The following is a 19,361-nucleotide window of genomic DNA, read 5'->3' on the forward strand; positions in this document are numbered from 1 at the left end:
TATCAGGAGCATTTGGAGATGCTTCTTTTAGGAGCAATTCTTGGGTTGTTAAAACTCTGAGATTCTTAAACCACCTTTTGGAGGCTTTGAACCAATGTAAAGAAGTCGGCTAACTCCCTTATTTTATTCCCTAGAGTGATGAGGTCTAGCACCACAACGATTGTCACTGCCAAGTCTCCAACTAAATAAGACAGAAACACAAATTGCCCGCCTTTTCACGCTCCCATAACTCAGCATGTTGGAAACTATTTTCCCTTGACCCGTAGCGGCCCAATATGCATGCCCCACAGCCCCAGAGGGCTAGGACCGCGAACTTAAAGGCCGCGCTTTTCCGCAGGAATTCCCAATCCCAGGGCCCAAACTCCGTCCCTCCGCCCCTTCCGCGGAAATCATTTCCCCGCTAAAGCTCCAGCGCTGCGGCAGGTTCGCTGGGAGACGGGCTGGCAGAGGCTCCCGCCAGCCCGCAGGCTTCCTTTGACCTTGGCTGTGACCGAGGGAGTGCCCCTGCTAATTGTGAGATCCTCCTCAAGGTGGAAAAATGGCATCGGGTCTCCTCTGCCCACGGAAGCCAAGTGCCGCTGCCCCGCGATGGCTAAAGAGAAGCTCCCTCCCTGCTCGGCTCCCCTCCTGCCACCCAAAGAGCAGCTCGGAGGCCGCCTACAGGTGCCATCCCGGCACTGCGGCCGGGCGGGCAAGGGAGCCTGTGAGCCGCAGCCCACCGGCGTGTTTGCCGGCCCCTCCCGGAGGCTGAGCAGGGCCCTGGACGCCCGCCGCTCTCCCCCCGACCCCCCACCCCCGGGTCCCCTCGGCCTCCGCACTGGCGCGGTTTGGAAAGGAAGCCGGGAGCCCTTCGAGGCTCCGCAGACTCGGCTTTCGGAGGGGGTGGGGTGAAGCTAAGGCTTCCCCCTGGAATCTGCGGCCAGCCTGGCTCCCGGAAAGTTTTTCAAAGTTCCCAGCAGCGCCTGCCCTGGTCGCCTCCACCGGGCGAGCAGACGGCGGCAAGCGCGCCAGCCTCGCCGCCGCCGCCGCCGCCGCCTCAGCCGCTACGGCCGCCAACAGCGAGCTCTGGGCGGCTCACACGCCCGCTCGCTCGCGGGAAGCGGGCCGGGCTCCCGGCGGGCAGGCCCTCCTCCAAGGGCGAAAGCCACAGCTGACGCACGCGGCTCGGAAGGCGGAAGCGGCCCGGCTCGGACCACTCCGGCAGCGCTGCGGCGCGCCCTACACCTGGGGCCCGGGCTGGCGAGCACAGGCGCCCGGCCTGAGGCGCCTCGGGGCTGGTCTGCGCTGGGGGGCGGGTTTCCACATGGCTCGGCGCGTCCCAAAGCAACGGTCAAAGCAAGTTCCTCCCGCGCCCTCCCGTCCATCTTTTCTGGCTCAAAGCTCCCTAGGGTGGAGGTAGGGGTCTCAGTTGGGGACCCCGACGTGCACGCCGCCTAGCAACTCCCAAAGCCCCAGCTCCCTTCCAAGTACACCCCCTCCCCACCAACCCGGAGGGAATGGGCGTGTCCCTCTTGGACACGCCCCTCTTATGCATATTAATGAGCGCGCATGCGCTTGCCGCGCGCGCTGGGTAGAGGTGGCCAGCTCGCGCGGCGGCTCCCAGACGGGCTCTTCGAGTCCCACTCCGAGAGCCGGGCGGGCACGCGTCATTGTGTTACCTGCGGCCGAACCGCGAGCTGGGCTCTTTTTTTTTTTTCTTTTTCCTCCCCTCCCTCCCTTCTGTGCAGCTAATCTGAAAGAGAATAAAAGGCTGCACATAATCATAATAATAAAAGAAGGGGAGCTGGAGAGAAGGAAAGAAAGCCGGGAGGTGGAAGAGGAGGGGGAGCGCCTCAAAGAAGCGATCAGAATAATAAAAGGAGGCCGGGCCCTTTGCCTTCTGGAACGGGCCGTTCTTGAAAGGGCTTTTGAAAAGTGGTGTTGTTTTCCAGTCGTGCATGCTCCAATCGGCGGAGTATATTAGAGCCGGGACGCGGCGGCCGCAGGGGCAGCGGCGACGGCAGCACCGGCAACAGCACCGGCGGGAGCACCAGCGCGAGCAGCAGAGGCGGCGGCGGCGGCGGCGTCCCGAGTGCCCGCGGCGCGCGGCGCAGCGATGCGGTCCCCACGGACTCGCGGCCGGCCCGGGCGCCCCCTGAGCCTCCTGCTCGCCCTGCTCTGCGCCCTGCGCGCCAAGGTAGGAGCACTGCGGGTCTCTCTCTCGGCTCGTCCTCTCTTTTTCCTCGCTGCGCCCTGGACGCCTGCGGTTGCGTACCGCGCGCGAACAGGCTCGGGAAGCCCTCGGGTGCCGCGCTTCTCGACGGGCTTCTGCGCCTAAGAAGCTGCACCCGGACTGGGGGAGACCTGGCCGGGCCGGGGGCGCGTGCATCCCGCTCTTGCCCACCCCCTCCCCCTTCCCGGGAGGTGGGGGTGGCAGTCGTTGGATTTCTCCCAGTTGCAGCTTCTGCCGGGAATCACGATGAATCTTTGCACCACCACCACCACCACCTTTTTTTTTTTTTTTTTTTTTTGCAAAAATTATTTTCACTTGGCGCCGTGGGCTCGTCGGGGCGGGTGGGGAGGGAGACGCCAACACTTACAACCTCGAAGCAAAACAAGTTTCTCCCAGGCTTACCTCCCACCTTCCCTCGCCGGCAGGTGTGCGGGGCCTCCGGCCAGTTCGAGCTGGAGATTCTGTCGATGCAAAACGTGAACGGGGAACTGCAAAATGGGAACTGCTGCGGCGGCGTCCGGAACCCCGGAGACCGCAAATGCGCCCGCGACGAGTGTGACACGTACTTCAAAGTCTGCCTCAAGGAGTACCAGTCCCGCGTCACGGCCGGGGGACCCTGCAGCTTCGGCTCGGGCTCCACGCCTGTCATCGGAGGCAACACCTTCAACCTCAAGGCCAGTCGCGGCAACGAACGCAACCGCATAGTGCTGCCTTTCAGTTTCGCCTGGCCGGTGAGTGACTGGTCTGGGGCTTGGGGGGTTGGGGGATGGAGGAGGCCTCGACTCTGGCTGCTTTCTCCCCCCGCCCCTTGCGGGAGTGATTAAAAGGCATGAAACTCGGCGCTCACCCGGGGGAGGCCTTTTCGTGCTGTGGGGGGGATTTGTGGAGCTGAGACTCTTTCTATGGACCTGGGGAGGCCTCTTCCCTCGGTGTTGCTTGCTGAGCGTGTAAAAACGGGGTGTGCGGGGTGAAGGGGTGGGAGACCCCAAAAAGGGTATGGTGAGGACGAAGGCCGAGTTAAACCTGCAACTGGAAGGTCCAACAGTAAAACACCACCACCACCACCCCCGACCCCGAGCCCCGGGCCCCGAGCCGGGAGGTCGTTGAGGGAAGATTTCTTTGCCTAAGCAATTAAACCTGACGCGCCTTGGAAAGAGGCGCAGTCCTGGCCTTCGAACGCCGTCCAAATTGGCACCCTCCCCTTTCCCGTGAGCCGCGGGGAGGGCGGGTGTGTCCTTCCTGCAGGGTGTGGGGGCGGGGGGTCGGCTTCCCGCTGCTCCGGGCTGCTCCCCGGAGACTGCTGCGTGTGGGGGCGGTGGCCGCGGCCGCCTGGGGGTCTCTCGTCCTTTGCGGGAGCTGGAAGCCCGCGAGCCGCCGCCCCCTGTTGGCCCCTTCCTGCCCCTGCCTCCGCGCGGTGAAGCCCCTTTGGCCTCACTTCCAGCGGTTCCCGGTCTCTGGAACAGCTGTGTTTGCAAAGTTCCCAGGGAAGGGCGGGGGTGCGCCCTCGTCCGGCGGGTGCTGGGTCCCTGCTAGCCTTTGGGGGGGTGGGGGGGAGGGCGTGCCGAAAGCCTGGAAGGGGCGGCCCGCTAGAGGCGGTCTTCTCTGAGGATGCAAGGGGGCTGGGAAACCCCCCCACACACACTTAAGCTGCTGGCAAACTCTGCTGCGAGACCCTTGCAACATCCCATGGTTGGAAGAAGAGTGCGATTGCGGAAGGGGAGGAAAGGGGAAAATGTTGCTGCCCTCTGCCCCGCTCCTGCCGTCCGGGAGGTGGAACCCCTTGCCAGGACTGGGGCTGAGTCCAGCCAGAGATGGGAGGATGGGTAGCAGCAAGAAGGGGGAGCAGGGTGTCCCGGGAGTACTCTGCCACGTGCTCAGATGGGATGCACTCTGCTGCCTCCTATCCGCAGGCTCCAGCTGTGATTCCGGGAGGGGGGGAGAGTCGCCTCCTGAGGGTGTTTGAAGCTTTTGTGGTGGTTCTCAAGATCCACGCTTGTGTGTGGGGACTGGCGTTATTAAAGTGCCCTCTGCTGTGGGTGAGATAAGACAGTTATCAGAAACCCACCATTAAAGGGGGCATTTAAAAACCTGTAGTGTACAGAGTTTTCTGAGAATGGAGAGCTGCTTCTGTTATGGGATGATGGGTGTGTGTGTGTGTGTGTGTGTGTGTGTGTGTGTGTGTGTGTTTAACTCCTTCCAAGAGTGTTTATCTTGTTTGTTAATCCCGTATTAGGGAGAACTTGAAGTTAAAGTGGTCTGCCACTTTTTAATTTGGTTGGGCCCAAATTGACTGAATACTGATTGGCCCTTGAACATGCTCTTGGAGTTTGGGGGAAGGGGACTGCAGGTGGTTCCACCCTCCCGAGAATCAGTCTCAAGCCCCTTGCTTTTCACAAGACCATAAAAGGAATCGTATTAGTGATGTGGAAAAGCTGCAGGCCTGGCCGAGGTTCATTTTGGAGAATAGGGTCAGAGGACCTGGCTGATTTCAAAACTGGAAATCTTGCTTCTCAACCTAACTTGGGAAAAGTGACCTAGAAGGTGTGTTCCCTTTTTGACACTTGGCACAGAGTCCTGGATGGGGACCGAGCGGAAGCAGCATGTGAGGGCAGGGAGACGATTGATTTGCCGGTGCTCTTCTGTGGTTTCAAGCCCCACGGGTCACCAACCATGAAATAGACTCTCAGTTTTTCTAGAGTGGAGAGACAGGGCTACACTGAGCGTGGTTCTTTTGAAGTTGGGCCAAGTGTGTATATCACTCATAAACACGTCTCCACCCTGCTGCCCCAAAAAGGCCTCCTGTGAAACATAAGCTTTACTTCCCAAGAGAAAGTTGTAGTTTAGGTGTATTGTTTTAGTTTATTTTTCCCCAATGTGGTTGGAGAAAGACCACAATCTGAAACTTTTAAGAATGGTTCCAAGGGTGAGTGCTAACTGAAGGAAAAGCCATAGCTGAGTAAGCATTGGAGATGACAGCATAAGAATGCCTGTCTAAAACTGATTTCTTGGAATTGCTAGTAAGACTTGAGGAGGAGGATGACATGATACGGTCTAACAAAATGAAACCACCTTGGACACTTAAAACTACCTAAGCACTTACCCCTCAGGTGGTCATAATTATCATCATTGCTGTGGGGCCGTCTAAATTTTGCTGCCAGAGGAAGTACTGTGGCTCAGAGTGTATGGTAAAAGGTCAGTTTTAGAATGCCATGTAGTTGAAAGTCTTTCATTGGCAAGTGTGACCCCATTCAAACAACTGCTCATGTTCTGGAAAGGAAGAGGAGGAAATGATTTCGTCAGATATGAAATATAATCCACATTCCAGTGTCCACAGAGAAACTTTGGAGAAGTGGGCCTACCTCCTCGATTGTATCTGATTATGTTCCACTTGATATCCACTGCTCCAGCATGTTTAAGGGTAGTTTTCACACATACACACACACACATACGCACACACAATCAGTGCAGCTCAAAAAGGCTTGACTTGAAGCCACTAGACTGATTTATGGCCCTTTAATAACTGAGCTTCCAGTGATAAGAACATATACTGTAAGAGGTAATTGGGCACAACAGGAAATGATTTGGGAATAGCCATTTTAGAATCACTAAAATGGTTTAAGTTGCACCTCCCAAAGTTAGTGCTAAATCCTAGTAGTGCTTACTTATTAAAAATACATTAGTATAATTACTACTACTCAGCCCCAAAAGCTGCTTAAGAACTGCAGAATCCTGATTAGCTGGATTGACGCATTGCCAGCCTCAGACTGAAATGAATCTAGACAAACTTTGGGGAAAGCAGTTGAAGTTTCCTACTCTCTTCAGCTTCACCTTTAAATGTCTTTGCCATTGATAGAAGGTGACTCATACAATCCATAGGAATGCCAGCTTCCCCACCACCTCCCCCCCCCCCATACTTAAAAACTGATTGAACTTCTGGAAGTTTCAGTAAATCATTTGCCACAAGGTTAATCAGAGAATATAGAATTTGGGTTGTCTGAAAAGTCATGACATAATTTTACATAGAAATACCTGGAAGAATACATCATGACTTCTGCTTCTGACAGTCTAATAATTGGTGTGACCTTATCCTTCGGTCTTCTGTGTTTCCTGGTTCCTGAACCTCTGTAAATGTGTAGAGGGGCAGTGGCTTTGGGGTTGGGGGAGGAGCTAGACATTTGAACTTGCTGCTGCTTGCAGCCGGGGTATGCTGTCAACACGCATGTTAACAAACAGCACACATGTATACATGCTCAAGAGCTAGGGAGTTGCTGCATGTAGAGAAACTAACCTTTGCCCCAAGTCACCTAGTTCAAACTGTGGCTATAAAGTGACACGTCTACTTTGCAAAATCAGACTTAGAGGAAAGTAGAGTTGCACTGACTTTGCTTTAAACATCTGGTTCCCGCATAAAACCCCTATTCAGGGTACTTGATTTCTAATATTCCAGGTGTAACACTCTCATGTTTTCGTCCTTCGTGTTGTCTTGTTACTTAGCAACTTATTCAAACCTCCATTACTTATGTGAATTCACAACCCACTAATTCCACACCCATAATTCTATAGGGACTTCTGACATTTTTGGACAAGAGTGAAGCTTTTAGCATTTGGGCTGTTGGAGCTGGCTGCATGAGAAGAGGCAGCAGTAACTTTCAGGCATACCTAGAATCTTCATAGCAAAGACAGTGGCAGGGGACCTTTTTGTATCGAGGGCATATAGAAAGTTTAGTGAAAAGGGAAAAAAAAAAAGATGCTATTCACAAAAAAAAAAAAAAAAAAAAAAAAAGACAAAGCCAAGGCAACAAGGAGACTTCTCAATCCTGCTATAAAAAAGCAGGAATGAAAACAGAGGTCTTGGCTGGATTCACAGCAGCTTCTGGCCTATGATAGAAGGGCCAGAACTAGGTCTCTTTGACAGACTTTCAAGATTAATTGCTGTGTAAGAAAGCATAATCTCTGGATGTACATGCAATTAGCACGATAACCTATAAAAGCAGATATTCCTGTGAATTCCCCCTTGGTTAAACTTCCAGAAGCATTTTCCTACCCTCCCCATCCCCTTAGGCCCCAAGGTTAGGTTCCCAGCTGCTGAGAGAAGTGACACATGGCCCCAACTTTTAAATACATCTTTAAAAATTGGAACAAAACAAGCTTAACCTACTTTTCAATTTTAGGAAGCTGTATTGGGATGCATGGGAAAGGGATGGTGTTTGTGTTTTCTAAAATGGTAGTGGCCTTGGAAGAAGGCTCTGGATTCAGAACCTCCTTATTTTGGCTCCTGGGATCATTTTGTGACTTCCTTATTAGTTTCAGATTAGCAAGTGAACTGCCCTGTCTTGTGCCCCTTTTTATGGTCTCAATGACATTTGTCTCTGGTGCAGTGCATGCATGGAGAAGAAACTCCACAATGTGGCATCCAGTGGTTAAAAATGGTACATAAACAGTCAAACCTTCTGAGCCCTCTACCAGCTCGGCCCAGTTTTTATGCACTTTTGGTAAATAAGTAGAAAGGCTTCTTGTTCAGGCTTGCTCTGTGTGAACTGGACCGTTGTGCTTGGCTGGCTTCTCGGTATTCTATCTATTAACCTCACCACCCTTTTGTAACTGGTGCATTTAATTATCAGTAGGATGCTTTTCAAACAGGTAAGGGTAATGATGGGAAAGGGGTGGGGGCATCTCATTGAGTCTCAGATCTGGATATGAGCTTTGGGGCCCACTTGGTGAGTCTTTGAGGTGGGCTTTCATGAGAAAATCACCCTTTGTAACCAGATCAGCCTCTATTGAAATGTCAGGCCCTGCCAACTAAATGGCTTTCGAAGACTGAAGTCTTCATAGCTTGGTTGCTCTGGGGTAACCATCCATTCTCATTCCTCACCTTGCCAAAACTCTACCACAAGTGACTTGTTTGTGTGTGTGTGTGTGCCTGGACCCACACTTGAAATCTCTATAAAGACTTGTTTGTTTGTTTAAGATGTTTTGTGACTAGAATATTTTATACTCTGGCCACCCAGATGCAGGCAGGACAATAGCATGGCCGAACTGACTGAAATGAGGATTATAGAGAATAATGCGGCCTCTCCAAAAAATAATACTAATCCGGGACCAGCAACAGGAAGCTACAGTTGAGTCAGCAGAGTACAGCGCCCCAGACAAACCCTGGGCTGACTGACTCTCTACAGTGGCCCCATGGGCACACTAGGCATGTCCAGGGTGTGGGATCCTCGGCCTGGGGTTTTGGACGCCACACGCGTGCCGTTTGGATGGCGGTTTGTTTGTGTCCATCAGCTTGGCAGAAGTGAAGGCAGCAGCTTCTCAGGACTTGGTTTGGCTGCCACTGTTGCCAGGAAAAGGAAGCTCCCAGCTGCCAACACAATTACCTTTGTTTCTTACATCCCCCCTTCTTAATGTGGCAATTAAGTGCTTACCACTGTGCCCGGTGCCAAGGTAACCACAGTGGAGTGGGCTGGGCACACAACACAGTCCTCCCCAAAGGCAGGAAGAGGCATTTGGGATAGACTTGATGGCTCTAGGGTGCCTGGGACTTTGATACCAGGACCCTGCTGTAGGTGAAATGGCACAGAGATTCTCTGGAAAAGCCATGCTTAAAACTGACAGCTCTTATTTGGTTGCTGCATGAGACTGACCACCTAATCCTAGAGTTGTTAAATTTCCCTTTGTCTGGAATAGGTAGGAAAGGGGCAAAAATGATTCCTTCCTCAAATTCAGACTGGTGATCTCTTAACTACCCAGGCCTCCTGCTTTGCCCTCAAGCCAATATCCTAGGGAGGGAGGAACTTCAGAAAAACTCTAAGTAATTTTATTTTTGTTGTTTGACAACAAAATAAATTCAGGCATTTGCTTTTGTTGTAGTCTTCTTTGTTTTTGTTTTGCATGAACACGAATTTGGAGCTGCCAATCCTTGCTCTTCTTACCTGTCACCCCTTTCAGAGCTTTCAGGAGGGCCCCTGATACTGCCTCTCTTTGCTGGAGGGTCAGATTTGGTAGTGGCTTGCTGGGTGTGAGGTGAGCATACCATATTGCTGATTTCAGCTTTGTGTACCCCCACTTGGATGGTGTACACAAGGTATGTGTGGTCTGAATCTTAGAGTCTGGATGTATATTGTGGTATGTACAGAGGTCAAGCGTGGGCCTGGGAAAAAAATTAAAGTTCCCTAACAACTAATAATCATTGCCAAATTATCTTGATTGTTCATCTATAGTGTGGGGATGGAGTGGGAGTAAGAGTGCCTCCTAATAGGAGCCTTGAAGGAAACCCTTTTCTCTGATGGCTGGGCAGAGGAATCCTCCAGCCCCAGGTGAGTCCTAGGACCTTAATTTTTCTCAGAAACAAGCAAGAGAAAGGATTGGGGGGGGGGGGAGGGGGGGTTGATTGGCAGGTGGCAGGGGTGGGGCATTACTACATTGCAGCCTTCTGTCCTCACCTCTGAGAATGCCTTGATGGAAAATCATGACACCCACTTCTGTTACCCTTGTCTCTCCAGGAGGAGGGGGTAGTTACTGGCCAACAACTTCTCAGGTTTTCCCAGTTCTAGGGAGGATGAACCTTGTAGATTGCTTGATCTTCCAGGTTCTTGTGCAAGAAGGAAGGATGCCTTCTTTGCTTGGGCACTAAGCAGAGTTAATGCTTACTGGGCCAGCTCAGCCCTGCGACGCCTTCCCTTTCCCTGAGGTTTGTGGGTATTTTGTGTTTAGCGCTTGTGCAAGTCTGTCAAAACTCTGGGTATCAATGCATTTAATCAGAGGATTAATTACAACAATATGTTGAAGCAAAGAACGTGGGTCTCAACGTGACCAGCAAATGAAGGGCTTAATTATACAGAATCAGCCCCACATCTGGCCTCATTCTAACTTGGCTTTCTCGCCTCCAATCAGTAGAGAATTATAATCTCTTACTGCTCTCAGGGAAGAGTCCTGTAATTTTGTAGGAAGTCCTAGGAAACATAGAGACGGTAAATAAGGTGTAACTTTCATTAATAAAATATTAACAAGGACAGCAATGAATTTGGACCTGTGGCCACTACCAGGAGAGGGCTGGGCCCATGCCCTGGCTTGCCTAGTTTTGCTTGCTTTTCTGAGCATTTTCCCACAGTTATCAGTGAACGAAATGGAATCCTACTTTGCTTAGAGTATGAAACATATTTCGGCTGAATTCCAAGGAAGGATCTATCACAAGATATTTTTATATTCAGAGACAACCTGCTGTGTCGCTGTGAAAGCAGCCATATGCATGCTTTGACTTATGAATGAAACTTCTTTAAATTTCCCTTTCACCTGATAGGTGAAAACACCTTCTCTTGTTGAAAGTGTGTTTCTGGCAGCAGGGCGTTATTTAATCAATATACACAGACTATTTGTGCTGTAGGGGTGTCTAATGGGCACTGCAGCGATACATAAAAGGATTCCTGCTGTCTTCTCCCCAGCCCCCTGGGGTATATTTCTCCAGTGCCAAGATAGCAGGAAGGTTTATTTAAACCCTGGTGTTTGGTGAGACTGACCTCATTCTAAATTGCAAATGAAGAATTGAGTAAAAGCGGGAATTTGCTAATGGCTTGGATTTGGGGGGTAGGGGTGGAGCGCTGAGATAAGCCTGGAAGATAAAAGGTGCCTTCAGTATAATAGCTGGCGTCTTGCCAGTGTTCAGGGCATTTGTTTAGTTGGTGGACTCTGATTATTCCTGGAATGTTAGGTTCTATTGACAGAGAAGTTCATCAATAAATACAACCCATGGGTATGTAGTTATTTCTCTTTTTTGTGCTTATGGAGTCTCTCCTTAGTCACCCTCAAGTTAGATTGCTGCCTTTGTCTTAGGAGTCCCTTTGCACCTACCCCCCCCCCCCCCCCCCCCCCCGCCTTCTTCCTAGAGTCACCTGATACTTGTGGGAGCTGAGATGGTCTCACACAGACAGGGCTTTCAAAGGGGTTCTAAAAAGGAAAAGGGGGCCTCCCTAGGGACAGCCCCACCAGGGCCCAAAGTGTAACCCTAGCAGTAGCTGGCCTTCCTCACTAGAAGAGGGTCCCCTCTTTTCCCTGTACAAATACCTGGTTAGGTGATCTTAGAATAAAAGCTTTGTGTTAGGGTTTGGGGAAAGTTCTGGAAAACCATATCTAAGTATTCACGGGGGGGGGGGGGGGGGGGGGCACGGCATTTCCTGATCATGACTTTGGAGGACCTGCATAATGGCCACAGCAGACCCCCTGACAAGGAAAAGATATCAACCTGGGGTGGGTGGACCAGGGGAGGCACTTGGCTTGGATTCAGACACCTAAGGCCTTGATTTGACAGCAAACACAGTTTTCATTTTGGCTTTATGGTTTCATTGAAGAGAGTGTGGGGAGGCTGAGACACTGACATGTGAGAGCTGATCCCAGTTTCTGAATACTAAGCTGTTATTTATCTGTGTTGCAGAGATCCTACACACTGCTTGTAGAGGCGTGGGATTCCAGTAACGACACTCTTCGTAAGTATCAAAACAATGAACTTGGCTCTGAGTATATGTCCCCAGAATCACAGTGCTTGGTATTTGGTACCTACTCGAGGTGGATCCATCTCTGTGCTTTTGGAGAGCCTCTGTGACCCCCTGTCTGTCCCTTCTCCCCAGGCTAACCTCTCAGTGGAACCTCTCTCTAGTAACTTCCCTTGCATTTTAGCTTGAAATATTAAGTGGCCAGGACCCATTCCCAGTTAACTCAGTTCTTGAATATGGGACTTAGATCTCTATCTTTGGGATAGAGATCTTAATGGTTTTACAACTTTAAAACCTTGTAGTCTGCTTAAAGGATCAAAGTAGTGACTTTTTTAAAAAGTCCATTTAAACTTTAAGTGAGTGTTTAATCTCTCATCAGAAAGATAAACCCTGCAAAGGTGGCACTGGGCTCTAAAAACCAACCTTAAATTTCACTTGGCCAGCAGGTGAGTGTCCAGCCAGTCCGGGTTTCCCACACTGGGCATGACAAGCCTTCCTTTGAAGCAGAATTCCAGAGCCTCACGGCATTTGCACTTGCCTAGCCCCCTTCTGAAAGATGACTCTGTTTTGAATGCAGGTTGCTTTTCAGATGTGCTGGGGCAGTGTTGGTGGGGAAGCCAAAGAGGACGTGCATGGAGGCTGCAGCAGTTTGGCTTACTTATAAAGTGGTCTTGCTCTTTTCATTTGTAACTGAAAGATCATTTTTCCCTCCCTAGCTGAAGATGCAAGGGACCCTTTTTGCCAGCAGAGTCTGGATTTTTGTCACTGGAAAACTTCATTCGTGCTGAAATCTGTTGCTCTGTGTTGGAAGAAAGGTCATTTCAATCTTTGCCCTTTTCCCTCTGTTCTTCACCGAATGGCTCACCCCTTGTTGTTGTTTTTGTTTCTCTATTTCATTGGCCCTTTATGCTTTCATTGTTAGTATCACTCCCTACTACCACCTTGGAATTTCCCCCTACTCCCTTTTTTGACTGAGTCTGAGAATGGTGAACTCATGGAGTTTGAATGAAACCTGGGTAAACACTGGGTGGGCTGCTCTGGAGCTGTGACTGGCTTGTTTCCTCTCCACCCCTCCCTTGGGCCAGTCATTGCTAAGTTCTGTTTTTTCAGAGGCTCTGGGCCATGTTGTTTCTCCTTGGCATCTGAATTCCAGATCTGTGGACTTCTCTCTAAGGACAGGGCAGCATGTGTGTGTTGGGGGGAGGGGGGGGTTGGTGGGCCTGATGGTAGCTAAGCTGGTCAGGGTCAAAGACACCTGTTTATCCTCCTCTCTCCCCTGCCACAAACACTAGGGATTGTGAGTTATGTCACCGTGACCTGCTTACAGTGATGCTTAGTTACAGTGGTAACTAAGCATTACGGAGATGGGGTAGGGAGGGGAGGAGAAATGGGCTGTTCACATATTGGAGCAGACATGGAGTTCTACTTTTACTCCCTTTAGATACTGAAATAGTCTAGTGGAGTGAACATCCGTGAGGTTGATCTTGGCCCTAAACTGGGTCAGGATATCTGTTACCTGTGTGTGAAGGACCTATAGCATCTTTGGGATGTTTGCTGGTTTTTCCATCACTCCATGTGTCAGTTTGCCCCTGCAAGGAAACCCAGAGCTGCCCACAGCTATCTGTATTTCCAGGTTTTGGAGTGTTTATATATATTTTTTTTTTAATTAATTTTTTAGTATTTATTTATTTTCCCTTCTGTTGTCCTTGTTTTTTTATTGTTGTTGTAGTTATTGATGTCATTGTTGGATAGGACAGAGAGAAATCGAGAGAGGAAGGGAAGACGGGGAGAGAAAGATAGATGCCTGCAGACCTGTTTCACCGCTTGTGAAGTGACCCCCCTGCAGGTGGGGAGCCAGGGGCTTGAACCGGGATCCTTATGCCAGTCCTTGCGCTTTGCGCCACATGTGGTTAGCCCGCTGCGCTACCAGCCAACTCCCTGGAATGTTTATATTTTGATTGGGGTTAGTAACTTCCATGCAAGGGCACATGAAGTAGGAAGAAATTTCTTTCAAACTTGTACTCCTTTTTTTTTTTTTTAAAGATTATATTCCTTTATTAATGAGAGTGATAGGAGGAAGAGAAAGACAACCAGATAACACTCTGGTATGTGTGCTGCTGGGGATTGAAAGTCAAACAGTTTATCCACTGCGCCATCACGAGATTCATACTCTTAAGATGGGGGTTTACCATGAAGTCTTGGGAGCATTCATGGAATCTCACTGTGAGGAGGGGAAGACCCCTGGTGAAGGGGCTTGGAGATTTTCTGGGAGTGCTGCTATTTGTTAATACTTACTTATTCAGACCTCTTTTGGCTACGCTTGAATTCAGCTCAGTCAAAATCAAATTTGGGGCAGAGATATAGCACAGTGATTATGCAAAAAGCTCTCATGCCTGAGGCTCCCAGGTTCAAACCCATGCACTACCATTTTTTAATATTTATTTTCTCTTTTGCTGCCATTTTTATTGTTGTTGTAATTATTATTGGTGTCATCATTGTTGGATAGAACAGAGAGAAATGTAGAGAGGAGGGGGGAGAGAAAGATAGACACCTGCAGACCTGCTTCACCGCCTGTGAAGTGACTCCCCTGCAGGTGGGGAGCTGGGGCCTCAAAATGGGATCCTTAAGCCAGTCCTTGTGCTTGGTGCCATGTGCACTTAACCCGCTGCACTACTGCCCAACTCCCCCCCCCCTTTTTTTTTTAATTTACTAAGGAGAAAGATAGGAAGAGAGCTAGACATCACTCCCAGTACATGTGCTACTGGGGATTGAACTCAGAATCTCATGCTTGGGTGTCCAATGCTTTATCCACTGCACCACCTCCCAGACCACTCCAGGCACTACCATTAACCAGAGTTGAGTAGTTTTCTGGTAAATAAAGCAGATTTGACATGTTCCTTTTTCAAAAACTGCCTCTTGCTTCCTGCCTAGGGTCTTTTCTCACTGACTAGCAACATTTGAACACCCAGTGCCATAAGCCAGAATTCACCCTGGCACCCCCATTTACAAGTTGTTACCTCCAGTTTTTTCCTAGAAGCAGAAGCTTCTCACCATCTCTCCTGCTACTGTCTTGGTCCTAGCTACCGTCTGTTCAACCTGAACTCTTACAGTTCCAAGCTGGTCCACCAACCGTTTCTCCAGTGTGTTCTCTTCATCTTTCCAATATCTTGCTTTTTTTCAGAGCATTTGATTGTGGCCTCAAAGGCCTTGCATAACCACTTTTGTCTCCCTGCCAATTTTATCTATGATGCCACATTACCTTCCATCATTCTAGTCCTCTCCCAGCAGTCACCTTTCTGTCATCACATACATGCTGTGCACTCCTGCCTCAGTCCTTTTGCACATGCTGTTTGCTCTGCTGGGCACATTTGCTCTTAAACAGTCTACTCACTTCTCTGTTCCTTCCAAGAGACTGTTCTCTATGAGGGCAGAAGCTAAGGATACGTAGCAACGCAAGGGGAGTTGGCTGTTGTTTGGGGCTCAAACACGTTGGCAAACATTCTGACTTAGAGACAGAACTTTGAGATTTAGAACAGAGAATTCCTTCTTACATCATCTTTCTAGTTAACCTTCATGAACTGAGTATGAGCCAGGATAAGTCTTGGTGCACTGTATGTATGTTGGAAAATTTTGTCTGAGGCTGGCACTTCATTGGTCTTCCAGAATCATGTCTGTTATATCTTAGGTCCGTGATCTAGAAGGATCCACATTTTTCCTTGTCCCCCCAAAGCAACTGGTTTCAGTGGATTGTATAATGCTTGCTAGGTTTTTAAATACACATACGCATACTTAAGAGACCAGGTTTTTCTTTCACATAGTCTTTCTGTCTAGATTTGTGGTTCACCTCAATTCCTCCTCCTTGGCCTGGAAGACTGCTGGGGTGCTTCTTGCTCCAACTTCATGCAATTGAAGATTGCAGAATGGCGTGGTAACATCCTTACCAGTCAGCCATAAGCTGGACTACCATGTGAACTTCCCCAGAGACATTTATAATGTCCTGAGCTGATAGGAAGGGATATTCAGATGGCAGCAACTTAGAAGAAGCAGGCAGCAGACTTGCTCTCTCTAACCCACAGGCCTGAAAGCATATCACAGACATGCTCAACTCATGACTCCTGGCTGTTAAGGTCTGTCATAGGTATGAAGCTAGATGTACAGATCTTAGGGGTTTTGATTTGACTGTCTTCACAGCATTTCCTGGAAATAAATAGAAAGCATCCAAGGTTGTTGAAAGTGAAATGTCAGCCTGCACCTTTAGGATTGCCCTAGTCTCTGTCTCAATTTTTGTTGATACCTTCTTGAAAGAAACTGGAAGCCTTTGAGGCATGGCTAGTGTGTTTAAATAATTCCTTTATTAAGATCTCATAATCACATGGTAATGGCTCCAACTACACTTCTTAATTGGGCCAGCAGAGCAAACATGCAGTTAATGGAGAGACAGTTTTGTCATTCTTTGACCTGTGTTTGTTTGCAAAACTGAAGTTGGTAGTGTTATCTGCAAGTGGTTCTGTGCCTACTGCAGTGTAAGTCTGCAGGTATGTGGGCTTGTTCAAGGCTTGTTTTGCCCACATGACAGTTAAACCCAGAGGGTGAAGTCTGGGGATGTGTTGAAAATGGAGTATGAATAAAGCCGCCTAGGAGCTGTTTCTCTCCGGATCACCCAAAGGTTTTTAAAGCCTTGTAAATGAGCACAGGCCTTGGGCCTAGAAAAACAGGGCTGTGGGTGGGTAAGAATCACAGACTTTGCAAGTAGATCCTAACATGGTCTCTCCAAGGTGGCCTTGAATTCGACAAGGTGGTGTGGAGGGTTGGTGCTGGCAGGTTTGAATAAACAAACACAAAGGAAAGCTGAGGTACAGACGTAGTGCTTCCCTTTGCACAACTTGCCCCTGAACTTCTGGCACCTGGTGATTGGAGCTATTTTTCTTATCTGTCTCTTCTTAGACTAGATTATGAGTGATCTCAGGGCAGGGACCACTTCTGAGATATGCATGACCCTTTAATGTACTTATTTTCCTCATTAGACACTTTAATTTGGCTTTAAATACACACCACACACACACACACACACACATTTTGCTGGTCTCTAAACTGGTAAAAGGGGGTCGGGCGGTAGCACAGTGGGTTAAGTGCATATGGCGCAAAGCGCAAGGACTGGCTCAAGGATCCCAGTACAAGCCCTGGCTCCCCACCTGCAGGGGGTCGTTTCATAAGCAGTGAAGCAAGTCTGCAGGTGTCTGTCTTTCTCTCCCCCCTCTGTCTCCCTCTCTCAATTTCTCTCATTCCCATCCAACAACAGCAACATCAACGAAAACAATAACAATAAAATGGGGGGGAAATGGCCTCCAGGAGCAGTGGATTTTTAGTGCAGGCACCAAGCTTCAGCAATAACTCTGGAGGCAAAAATAAATAAATAAATAAAAATGGGTAAAATAGTTTCCCTCCCATCTTCTGGGCAAAGGTGAAAGGTGAAATGCCTCAAGTTCCATAGCATTGCCACTTAAATGCCAGCTTGAAAAAGGACCAAAAAAAAAAAAAAAATCTCTTCATGGTTCCCAGGGTAGAATTTGGAAGTGCATGAAACTTTTCTAAGCAAGACACAAAACTCTAAAAGCAACAGAAAATTATTATTGACCGCTACTTTGAATACCGATTATCTCAAGGGCAACTTTTGTAAGGACTACCTTCCATAATATATACCTTTTGCACATTGGTATAGCTGACAGTATACTTAAAGAATTGGCAAAGGAGAGAAACAGGTTACAGTTCACAAGCACAGAAACAATAGTTTTGTAAACATGTAAAAGGGTGCTCACCATCACTTAATTAAATACTAATTAAAACTAGAGCTACTTTGTGGTCCAGGAGGTGGCGCAGCGATAAAGCATTGGACTCTCAAGCATAAGGTCCCAAGTTCAATCCCTGGCAGCACATGTGCCAGAGTGATGTCTGGTTCTTTCTCTCTCCTATCTTTCTCATAAATAAATAAAATCTTTAAAAAAAAAAAAAACTAGAGCTACTTCTATTACCTACCAGACAAAGATCTGAAAGTTTAATAACATCCAGTATTGGCACTGGTGTTGGGAAACACTTTCTTATGGTGGGAGGAGAGATGAATAGATTTTGGTGGTGGTTTGGGGTTGTCTGGACACAAGTGGATAGTTTGTGCTCTCAGCCTCTGATTCAGCTTCCTTTTCTAGGGAAGCACACACTTGGTTAACTATGTTCAAGGGTGTCTATTGTGACTTTACATGATAGTGAAGGGTTAAAATAACCTAAATGCAGATGTTGTGAACTGGGTCAGTTATTTCACTGTATTTCCGGACAGCAAAATATTAAGCACTCATTCAAAAGGGTAAATAAGTGATAATGGTAGGTGGAATAGAGGAACCTCTCCTTTTTTGCCCTTTTGTTCTTCATTATGGAAGCACTGGCACTGATGTATATGTTAATGCAGTCCTTTTTCTCTCTTTCTTTCTTTTTATTTTTAAATTTGGCCTTAGAACCTGACAGCATGATTGAGAAGGCTTCTCACTCGGGCATGATTAATCCCAGCCGGCAGTGGCAGACGCTAAAGCAGAACACAGGCATTGCCCACTTTGAGTATCAGATCCGTGTGACTTGCGATGATTATTATTATGGCTTTGGTTGCAATAAATTCTGCAGACCCAGAGATGACTTCTTTGGACACTATGCCTGCGACCAGAACGGCAACAAAACGTGCATGGAAGGTTGGATGGGTCCCGAATGTAACAAAGGTGTGTGGGTGTGTGTTGGGTGGTTTGATCAACTCTGTGTGACTTTTGCTTTTGGTGCCAAATTTTTATCCCACCTGCAGCCAGCTATGTGTGGCCTATAGCTCACTTGGGTGAGGTGAGGGTTTGACTGTTAAATCTAAAGTCAGAAGCATGAGGACTGAGTTAGGAAGCTGCTGCTGGTCATCTCAACACCTTGGCTGCTGAGTAGTGGCTGCTAACACCTCACAGCTGCCTCTGTGGAACATTGTTGGCCTGTCTAACCGGGTACCATCACTAGACCCACCAGCATATAGTCTGAATGACTGACATAGGCCAGCTCCTGATGGTTTCACTCTGGGTTGCAATTCACACTTGAGAGCTTCCTCTGAGATCAGGAAAAATTAGATTCCAGCTGTGACCCACCTCCTTGCTCAATTCATTTCTCTGCCTCCCAGCCCTGTCTCTGGTGCCTGCATCCCCTTTTATATCTAAGGAACCTGATATAAAACAGCATGTCAGAGGAACTGTTTTTAGACCCATCAGTATCTGAATAGATGATTCTGTAGAAAATGACAGCCCCTGAGCTTAGGATGGCTTTATGGCAAGTTTTCACTGGCCATTTGAGTGTGTGTAGTGGTGGTGGGGTTGGGGAATCATAGCACTGTGTGGGGGGGAGGTGAATGTAGTGAGCTCTTATGTAGAATTGAGTCCCTTATACAAGTGGTGGAAGCTTTTAGATATGCTGTATATTCAGATAGCCTATTCTGTTAGAATTTAGTGATTCCAGTTCAGAGTAATTTAACGTGTAACTGTAGTTCACTATGTGATGGGACCTCATGAACTAATAGTAATATAAGGTGTGCTTATTTTACATAATTAAGTAATTCTTGAAGATAAATGCAATTGAATTTCTGAGCTGTGGCTGAGGAG

The 19,361-nt window shown here is 48.6% G+C and overlaps 1 protein-coding gene across 2 annotated transcripts in view; it reads left to right on the top strand.

Annotated features, from left to right (window-relative positions):
* The first annotated feature begins 1,600 nt into the window (after window positions 1-1,600).
* The window catches only part of JAG1 (jagged canonical Notch ligand 1), a 38,830-nt gene continuing 21,069 nt past the window's right edge, over window positions 1,601-19,361 (top strand). The window contains exons 1-4 of one of the 2 annotated variants that reach the window (XM_007524715.2): window positions 1,601-2,176; window positions 2,638-2,943; window positions 11,637-11,688; window positions 18,198-18,452. In XM_007524715.2, coding sequence (XP_007524777.1) covers window positions 2,096-2,176; window positions 2,638-2,943; window positions 11,637-11,688; window positions 18,198-18,452 — 694 coding nt within the window. In that variant the 5' untranslated portion in view covers window positions 1,601-2,095. The remainder of the gene's footprint in view (window positions 2,177-2,637; window positions 2,944-11,636; window positions 11,689-18,197; window positions 18,453-19,361) is intronic. The other variant, XM_016188871.2, reaches the window with a different exon arrangement.

Source organism: Erinaceus europaeus, chromosome 1 (genome assembly GCF_950295315.1).
Source record: "Erinaceus europaeus chromosome 1, mEriEur2.1, whole genome shotgun sequence".
Lineage (NCBI taxonomy): Eukaryota > Metazoa > Chordata > Mammalia > Eulipotyphla > Erinaceidae > Erinaceus > Erinaceus europaeus.